Source organism: Pygocentrus nattereri, chromosome 20 (assembly GCF_015220715.1).
Source record: "Pygocentrus nattereri isolate fPygNat1 chromosome 20, fPygNat1.pri, whole genome shotgun sequence".
Taxonomy (NCBI): domain Eukaryota; kingdom Metazoa; phylum Chordata; class Actinopteri; order Characiformes; family Serrasalmidae; genus Pygocentrus; species Pygocentrus nattereri.
In genome coordinates this window covers 32,066,267-32,076,151 of record NC_051230.1, presented here as the reverse complement: position 1 = coordinate 32,076,151, position 9,885 = coordinate 32,066,267, and the positions used below count along the sequence as shown (strand labels likewise).

Genomic DNA, 9,885 nt, shown 5'->3' with positions numbered 1-9,885 from the left:
AGTAGTAAAAGCAGGTAAACCACCAAAACTAACACACCCCCAACACAAAAGCCTGAACCTACACCACAGCACACATTTAGGCCTGTCCAAGGTTCAGCCACCTTGAAGGCCTCTTTTAAAGCATAGGCTCCTCCCCCAACTACATGAGTCAGGCCTCTGATTGGTCAGAGGTCCTCCTCATATGATTGATTGCAAAGCAGGTACACCTGTTAAAATACATGCTTACTAACTGAGCCAGGCTACATTTAATGAAGAATACTAGAAAATAACTTTCCTAAATCCCATCGTCCTGTAAATAATCACTGCAGCTTGTCATTTCTATCACTATAGTTAGTTCAGGTTAAGCTGGAGTTTTGACTGTGGCACCCAGTTCTCAGTGTCTCAAACAGGACAGGCCTTCAGGAGCTTCAGCTCAGCAGCTGGTCCTTTAGACTTTAGTAACCAAACACGTCCAAACATTTAAAACCATGAACCCAATCAGAAACTCATTCAGTCCCAGTGAGCTTCAGAGTGAGTGGATGGCTCAGATCTACATCTGCAGTCATCGCTCAGGCACAGTCAGGGAGAAAGTATACTGTGTCCAGCTGTGGAGATCATAAAGAGAGAGCTGGGTAGACCCCCACAGCTCAGCTAAAAGGCCAAAGTTAAAATAAAAGCATCTGTTCAAATCCTCAATGATGAAGATACACCAAGAAAAAAATGAGCCTTAAAGTCAGGAGACAAATATAACATTTAATCACAAACATAAAGCATTGCTAATGTGAACAGTACAAATAAAGACCCATTAAAAAAAACAGACATGGCTTACACAGCAGGGCACTATATAACTAAATACGTACTGTTAATAAATATTACAAAAGTATTATTTACAACTTCTGTACAATTGATTTTATGCATTACAATAAAATATTTATTGCATTATTCCATTCTGTTGAATATATTGCACATTTAACACCAATTTTGCTTGCAAAACAAGTCACAAAACAAATGTGTGGCTCAAAACGCAGATAAACCCAAATATAAAGTATCAAATTCTCTCTTTAACATCAATACAACTGTATGTAAAACTGCATTGTTGTTTCTAAGTGAAAGTAACATCCTCTACAGAGAACACGCCTCTACACGTTTTAATGCACTATTTAATTCAATGTTTGAAAAATTATAATGTCATTACTTTTGCTTTGGCTACATGTTGTTTTATTTTTCCTGATATTAAATTCAGTAAGTAAACAGTAATTGTGTATTAAAATGTGCAGAAGTGTGTCTCTGTAGAGGATGTTCCCTTATTTATATATGTTTCAGAAAACTAACAAAACGTGGAATTTAACTATAACTATAGATTAATGGACTGAAATATTTTACCATTTGACCATTTTACACAAGGTAGTGTTAGGAGTCTTGCCCAAGGAGAGGGAGTCTGAGGGCTGGTCTGACCTGGTACTAATCCGTAATCTGACACTGAAGAACATGTTTAGGCCCTGCAGGTTCTCTAATGGCACTGCTTAAAGTTACGAGTGGGTGGTATACCAGGGAAAAGTGAACCGGTATGGCGTTTTCTCATTATATGAATTTTGCTGCTCTATGGATGCTGTAATTTACATTTACAGCATTTGGCTGACGTGATCATTTCACACAGGTAGGCAAAGGTAGTGTTAGGAGTCTTGCCCAAGGACTCTTATTGGTATAGTGTAGGTTGCTGCCCTGGTGGTGGACTGACCCCCAGTCTACAGTGTAGAAGGCAGAGGTGTTACCCACTACACTATACCGATCCCTGTAATACGGGTGTGCACACGGCGAACATTTGTCCAGATGTGGTGTTACTTTCCAAGTGTTTCCATTTTAACTCCTTTGTTTCGCTCAATTAGACAAAACAGATTAATCCTGTGACTCAGGGTTGCCAGATTTGCAGTTTTTCTGCCATTCATTTACTGATGCTATTATTAATGTTTTCACCTTTTTTTCTGTATTGTAACTATCAGATTGTTACTGTGTGAATAATGGAAAATACTGTGATATGAATAAGTTCATATTGCCCACTCCTACTTGAATTTGAGCCATTTGGTGAATCCACAATAAAGAAATAATATCCTGACCATGAAGACACTCAACTGAGTTGTAACACACATTGAAAGCACTTGATCTGCAACACTGCAAAAACCTCATATTGTGTAAGAAAGACTCTCTGTAATAAACCTGAAGACCTTTGGTCTTTAGGAGCTGATGGATGGTGAGGCTTCCTCAGAAGCTGTAAAACAAGTAAGACAATTAAACACTCAAATACACATGATAAAGAGATGCATAACCCAACAGTGTAATAATGCCCAGAAATGTCATACAAATTTAGCAATTTAGCACTTAACTAGTTCAAAAACCCAATAAGGTACAACCTGCCCCACAATCCAATACGATGTGTCAAGTAATAATGTAATATTTGTATGGTTAGTGTTATAACTTTATTATAAAATTAAAATAAAATAATAATAACAAAATACGGCTCTGAAGCCTGAAAGACACATGAAGGATATGAGTTATTATAAAAACAACTGATTACAGTTTATTGTAACCCACTGTCCATTAATGATACAACCCCAATTCCAGTGAAGTTGGAACGTTGTGTAAAACATAAATAAGAAGTTGGGACAGGGGCAACAAAAGACTGGGAAAGTTGAGGAATGCTAAAACACCTGTTTGGAACATTCCACAGCAAGAATCAAGCAAGAATGGGAAAGAATTCCACCTACAAAGTGTGGAATTATTAGCCTTAGTATTGTTCATATTACTTTTTAAGATGTATTATGTCTTGCATTGAAAGCTTAATGGTCATATTGTACAATTCTAAGAGCTAAGAGTCAGCACATAAGGCTGTGTGCTGACTAATGGTGGAATACACAAGGACGTCAGATAACAGGAAATACCTCGAAGCTAATAGTAGTAGACCCTGGGATTAGCACACCACACATGTGGTTCATCTGGTCAGATAAGCAGAGCCATTGTCTGGAAAATGGGGGGAGTTGGTAAACACAGGAAATACCTTAAGCTGACCTTGCAGATGCACTCACGTCTCGAGCGCACCCTTAAACTTTTATGATGTGGATTAGTGAGATGGCCTAACGCACACATTGGAGGCTGGGGTAAGGAAGGAGCGGTCATGCGACTATAAAAAGGGAGTCAGATGAGAAGGGGTCAGAGCTTACTTGGGAGATACATGATGCATGTTCTCTGTTTGTAACCTCTCCAGAATTCTGTAATAAAACCGTTTGTTTCAATTCAGTCTGATCTACTCGTCTCATTTATTTTGCATCAACGAACACGCAGGACTGGTTTCGTCCACAAAAGCTTCAACAATCAGTGTCCTCAGTCCGCAAACGCTTATTAAGTGTTGTTAAAAGGAAAGGTGATGTAACACAGTGGTAAACACGCCCCTGTCCCGACTTCTTTGGAACGTGTTGCAGGCATCAAATTCAAAATGAGCGAATATTTGAAAAAAACAATAAAGTTTATCCGTTTGAACATTAAATATCTCGTCTTTGTAGTGTGTTCAGTTGAATATCGGTTGAAAAGGATTTGCTAATCATCATATTCTGTTTTTATTTATGTTATTCATGTTTTACACAACAACCCAACTTCATTGGAATTGGGGTTGAAAGTGAGATCATTTTAAAATGTCTCAGAGTTGTAGGACTAAACAACTCACCTGCTTTCAAATGTGTTCGTTTAGCTATTTAAAAATTATGTAATATGTTATAAAGTCTACAAGAATCCAAAATGTCTTTTTTTTCATTTTTTCAATTCTTTTTACAAACTGGTCATTTGCCTCCTTCCTTTCTTACCAGACTTCTTCCGCTTCCAGATGAAAAGTCCAACACAGACAATGATGAGAAGAAGACCAGCCACCACTGTGCTAAAGATGATGACGACGATACTTGATCCTTTATCTGAAACACAAGAACGTTACATCTTGTAGACCTTTATAAGCCTCATGAATACAATGATTAGCAATAACTTATTGATGACATTTTTACCTTGAGGAAGCAGATCTCCTACCTGACAGGACTCTGCGTTCAGACACCTGCAGCACCACCTGCTCCTCCAGGCTGCTGTGCTGAATGATGCAGGTGTAGTTGTGTCTGTCCAGCTCCTCAGGTGAGACGGTCAGAACGCTCCTCTTCTGGAAGGTTCCATCCTGGTTGGGTAGCGTCTCTCTGAGCTCCACGTCCTCATGCAGATCCCCTCCATTCTTCTGCCAGGAGATGTTCACTGCTTTGGGGAAGAAACCTGTAGCATGACACACCACTGGAGAAGAAGAGTCCTTCTGGAACAGACACCCCTCAGGAGGAACTGGGGAGAGAGAGAGGGAGAACATTCATTATGCACTGATGAGTCCCTGTAACAACCATAGATTTTAACATACTGTTGTACTGCCCCCTAAACAGTGTTGAGGAACTGCACATTATTTGATGTACTCCTGGATGTCGTACATTACACTAACTCATTACAGCGGATCACAGACTTATAGTGCAAATTCATGAACTCTGAAGTCAGCCCACCCTCCCACACACACCTCCACTTCACACAGCTAGTAGAAGACTGCGCTCATTTTCGAATGCCCAGTTTTAGGAGGTGAGAGGGTGTGAGGTCACTCAGAGCAAAAGCAAAACTCATTTAAACCCTGGGATCAGTACAGCTCAGGTTTTGAAAGGTTTGGCTTTCCTGACACTTAATGTTATTGCATGTGATGTGGATGAGAATACAGCTTTTTATTTATTCTTTAACTGCCATCATGGCTCTTTTAGGTCTATATGGCAAAAGAAACATAACCAGCAAGTGTCCAGCAGCCACACTTTCAGCTAACAAAAAGCCACAAACTACAGTTGTACTGACTGCACATACTAGGTTTGTTGACAGATCAGTTTTGTTGCCCGTCACGGTTATTGCATAAGTGCTTTATTGAAATTAATTATAAACTTTCGCAATTGTTTGTTTATGTCTCAAACAGGATGGTGCATTTTCTTCTGTCATATTGAACTAAATACATCGAAAAAAGGGAGAAAACGCATGGGAGGGGTGCGTCTTAGGAGGCTTGCCCAGGGACTCTTATTGGTACAGTGTAGGGTGCTTGCCCAGGTAAGGGACTGAACGCCAGTGTAGAAGGTAAAGGTGTTACCCACTACACTACACAACCATTCATTCAGAGAGGTTATCAAAACTATTAGTGGTCTAAGCAAAACAACTAAATAAACTTATGGTAAGACACCTTTAGGGGGCAGCGGTGAGTAATCTTAGTTTAGCTCTGGATCTGTAGCCAGGTGACAGCCAGAAAGCCAGATATCTAATCAGCCAATCTGTCTACTTTAGATTTGAACTTTAATAGTTACAAACATTTAACAAAATAAAACAAATTGTTAATCACAACTACTTATAGGGCAATTAATCATTAGCTAAAAGGTAACGACCGTGACAGGCCTAGTTGCAGGATACCATGCAGGCTAACTTATTCATAAATGCCTTGATGACCAGCTTATGGAGGTATGGCTAGCTAACATGAGGGTAGAATCTGACCCTAAATAGCCGCTGAGAAGACGTAGAGTTGGTGTTTCAGGTAAATCTCAACTTTTTGCATCTTTTCTCTGGACGTTTTTAAGTCCGACAGAGCGAATGCAGTGTCCTAATACACTGAAGCTGCACTCTGACACTGTGTTAGCTTCTAAGGAATATGCATCGCATGTTTAGGAAATATATGAAATTTATAGCTATTAAAACTGGGCTGGGTCTTCAAGTAGCAGAGGTTACAGTAGCAGTACTGTACCTTTCCTCTCCAGAGTGGATCTGCCGTACTCCACATACTTCCGTAAATAGTCGACGCAGTCGTAGTCCAGATAGTGCTTCCTGTTATTTGGATCTCCAGCAGCCTCCCACTTGAGTTTGGTACTAAGAGCTTTCTGATGTGCTGCAGTCCAGGTTAATGTGCTCATATCCAGACTCATCCAGTCTTCTCCATCGTAACCAAACTGAAAGTATCCAGTAACGGTGCCGTTTCCACACAGCTCACAGCCAGACCTCCTCTGTAACGTGTGAACCCCTGCAGAGACACAGAAACATGACCATATCATACAGACCGCCTGGTGGAAGTCCTTACATTCAAATAGCATGTGGTCACAATCGGGACAAAACATTGTCTCAATTCCTCGTTTTTCATTTTTGACAACTGTTCTTGCGTTTTGTCACAATCTCATGATAAATAGACCGACAGAAATGGTCCAAAATGACTTGGAATAAATCATTCCTCCAGAACCTGTCCCTGGCTGGACCTGTCCCCGGGAATGTCCCTGTTTTAAACTGCAAGGTAAAACCTTTCCTAATAAAAAAAAGTCCTAAGAAAGACCTGCAGCAGAGCAAACAGGCAGACGTTTTGCGTTGTGCTTATTTTGGCCAACAGAGGGGGGCGGCTGCTGCTGCTGCCATCTACTGACCACTTCTACTACTCGCTTGTCTACCACCCCAAACGTGTCTTAAAGTCATAAGCAGGTTAAAAAGCAGAGGTGGGGTTATGGGACCTGAATCCGACTGCCTCTATAAGAGGTATATATCTGTTATATGTCTGATTTGTATAGACATACAGTCTACTTGAATGTAGCAACCACACAATCTACGAATAGCACATCATTTATTTCATCTGCGGTGCTTTTTGATCCATCCATGTATTACGGTATATATGGCATGTGTTGATAGCAGCCGTCTCCATCTCTCCAGAACTGGAGCCACCCAGACGTGTGTTGAGGGACTGGCTTTTGGGCTTCAGCCACAGGTCACAGGTCACCATGGCTTCGCTCATTATACTAAGCTACTGTATGATTTCCTCACACAATGTACAAAGTTACATAGTTCCCAGTTTTATCAGTCAGCCTTCATCATGGTTCATTACAGTACAGCAGCTTTCATAGCCAAAATACACGAAACTGGAACTTCCCACCTCTTTATATTTCTTAGAGAAAAACATTGGACATTTTAATGATACACTGACCACCAACCTGGTCACCTGAATCAGTCACTTCATTAGGTTTATCTTTACTGGTGTGATGTTTAACTGAAGGACTCAACTCACCGTCTGTCTGATTAAACCTCTTCATTAAAATAGCCAGATTAGCCCTGAAGATCACTTGAACTTGATCCTGCTTGTGTGTCTCACTGGTCCAGTACTTTTCAGCCATATTCTTCTGCATCCACTCCGTCTTTGGAATCATCTTCCTGATGTTGCTGTCATAGTATACAAACTGCTCTCCATCCACCAGACCAACCACAGTGTACTCTGGGAGATCTGTTCCTGGAGTGGTTTCAGTGATGATGTATTGGAGGGAGTGGGACGCTGTTGAGACACAAACAGTCCACATTGTGAATGGTCACCAGTGTTAGGGCCTGGATGATTATCATATAAAGGCATGGGCAGTGATGAGATCATCTGTCTGGGTTTACACTCTGAAGGAAAAGAACCATAGGAGGAGATTAGGGGAAGGACGTGGGGGTCCTGACTCCCCTCCTAGGAAAAACAGGGGAGTTATCCTCCCTCAGTTTATCACAGTAAATAATATAATAACATGCATTAAAAGAATTTGTGTTAATTACAGATGTAAAACCCTCACTCGCCAACTAAGCCACAACACCCTGTCCACCTGGGTCACGGGGGGGGGCTAGAGCCTCTGTCGGCACTCACTGGGTGGAAAGAAGGAAACACTCTGAAAAAGTTTAAAGGTAGACCAGCCAGGAAATCTGTCTGCAGCACGTGTATTTCGTCATGATTTTTTAGTGTGTTGATTTTCATGGCTTATTTAGTGTATTTCGCTGCATGAGGCATGCAAATCTGCCCCGGGTCTATCCTCTAAACAGCGTGCGGCGTCTGGGACGCCTGTGTGAAAGCAGCGACCATTTAAAAAGTGGGATGGGATTATAGAACGGAGGGGACGCAGTGATCCACACTCGTGTCTGTGTGATGTTTGTGTGTAGACTGACTGACCCCTTTCTCCACCACTATACCTGCTGCTGCCCTCAGCGCTTTAACTTCAGACCCACACTTTGCACACTGTAAGGTTTGCAGGTATGACGGTGTGCCTGTGTCTGAGTGAGTGATGGTAGGAATGCATATGTTTTATTTACTACATATAAATGTCTGTCTGACACAAATTCCTTGTATGGGTAAGCAAACCTGGCCCATAAAGCTTGATTCTGATTCTGAGATGGCCGTGTGGTTGGTGAGGCCCAGAGAACCTGTTGATGTGATTGTTTATCCTCTGGTTTTAAATGAAGCTTATTCCATTTGATAGTCTATTCAGGGGATCCTAGTAGTTATTTATTATAATAGATTACCGTCAGGGCCTAAAATTAGATTATTATTTTCCCCTTTCACCTTAAATGGTGCAGCTTCAGGCATCAGAAAACGCCTGCAGCAACGTGTAAGGTGGAACAGGGAAACCCAAACCCAGGCCAGCTACTGAGAGCAGGTCTAGACTAAACTCTGTCTGAGGATTAGAACTAAACAGATGTGGTGAAAATCGGGTGAGTAATAAGGAAGTTGTGGCTGATTTAATCCTGAGACTCACCGCCGCTCAATACAAGTAAATCTGTTCACAAGCCGGCCTTGACCTTCCCAACATGGCGGGCGTCATGACGCTAAAAAGGGGCGACTAAAGGAAGTAACAGCCGCCGACCGCGTGTTTTCTCTTTAACTGATTCCAGAAAACTTTGACTTGTTTTTGAAACGCTACAGTAACAGAATAACACACAGCAGTGCACCGTCTTTAGCTGCTACTTTAAAAGCTTAACGCAGCTTCCAGGTGATAGAAAGTCAACAGCAACTCAAATAACCAACCAGACTCCGCAGTTTTACCGCCAACTCAGTCCTACAAATCAACGGCCCCACAACAGAAACCGCATTTTACAGACTGGGAGATTTTTACACCGCCCGGTCAGTCCGGAATGCCAACAGGACGAGCATCTGGGCCTTTTTACCAAGTTTGAGAGATGGAGAGGTTTACAGGCATAAACCAGCAAAACACTACAGACCAGCAGCTCCACTGGACTTACCCGCCTGTGCGCTGAGCAGCAGTAGAAGGAGCCACTTCTGCACATCGTGTTGATCATCCATTACCCAGCAACGACGGTCATTTTGTACATGTAACATTTTTATAGAGAAACATTACACATAGAAAATGACTGAGAAGTCCTTCATATCTTCTACTTTCACTTCTTCTGTCAGGAAATGGGTTGCCAGAAATTCCAGCTGTAATGTTTTGACTGTACTAAAAATATACTGACAATATTTTATACATAATCTCCCGAATATATGTTCATATATACAGAGAAGTGGGAAATTTGCTCCAACACTTGGATATGGATGTGCAGGTTCTACAGGAGCGGGGTGGTGAGAATAAGACAGCGGAGAGCCGCTTCACTGAACTGATGAAAACGAAGAGCATGCTGGTTTAATCACGGTGTAGAAGTACAGAGCACTGCTTTACAAACACCTCTACTTCTAGACACCATTACAGACACGTTATTCAGCTCTTTTCACACGTTTAATGAAGTTTTCCCCTTGCTCTTTCAGTGAAGGGTGTATTGGCGTCAACATGACAACCCGGCCCGCACAGCCCTGAGACGGGGGTGTGCCGAAAAGTAGTGTAAAGCGCGCGACCCGTGATAGGGTGATTTTCTACGTTAGCCGGGAGGCGTTTCCATGTGATGCAATGACGATATGCTGTCACTTATCCGTGCTCTGATTGGGTGAAAGAACACAGCCTGACGGGATGTCTTGTGTTTTTGTTTATTTCTGTAGGTTTATCCGTTCTTCAAAGTGAAAAGTGAAGAATCGTTGCTGCTCTTCTGTGTTAATGTAAC

At 41.7% G+C, this 9,885-nt stretch overlaps 1 protein-coding gene across 1 annotated transcript; it reads right to left on the bottom strand.

Moving 5' to 3' along the window:
* Nucleotides 1-675: 675 nt before the first annotated feature.
* On the bottom strand, nt 676-9,290 carry LOC108434295 (class I histocompatibility antigen, F10 alpha chain-like). Its single transcript, XM_017709325.2, has 6 exons — nt 9,076-9,290; nt 7,103-7,363; nt 5,807-6,079; nt 4,045-4,338; nt 3,831-3,935; nt 676-2,245 (listed from the first exon to the last, which is right to left on the bottom strand). Exons 1-6 carry the CDS (start codon nt 9,170-9,172, stop codon nt 2,211-2,213), a joined length of 1,065 nt encoding a protein of 354 aa, XP_017564814.1. The 5' UTR covers nt 9,173-9,290; the 3' UTR covers nt 676-2,210.
* Between the last annotated feature and the right edge of the window lie 595 nt (nt 9,291-9,885).

Bases quoted from the DNA above. Each gene is read 5' to 3' on its own strand.
- LOC108434295 (XM_017709325.2), bottom strand. From the start codon at position 9,172: ATGTTACATGTACAAAATGACCGTCGTTGCTGGGTAATGGATGATCAA. The intron at 3,936-4,044 runs GTAGGAGATCTG...CTTGTGTTTCAG, and splicing joins TGAACGCAGAGTCCTGTCAG to ATAAAGGATCAAGTATCGTC. The intron at 2,246-3,830 runs GTAAGAAAGGAA...CTTGTTTTACAG, and splicing joins CTGGAAGCGGAAGAAGTCTG to CTTCTGAGGAAGCCTCACCA.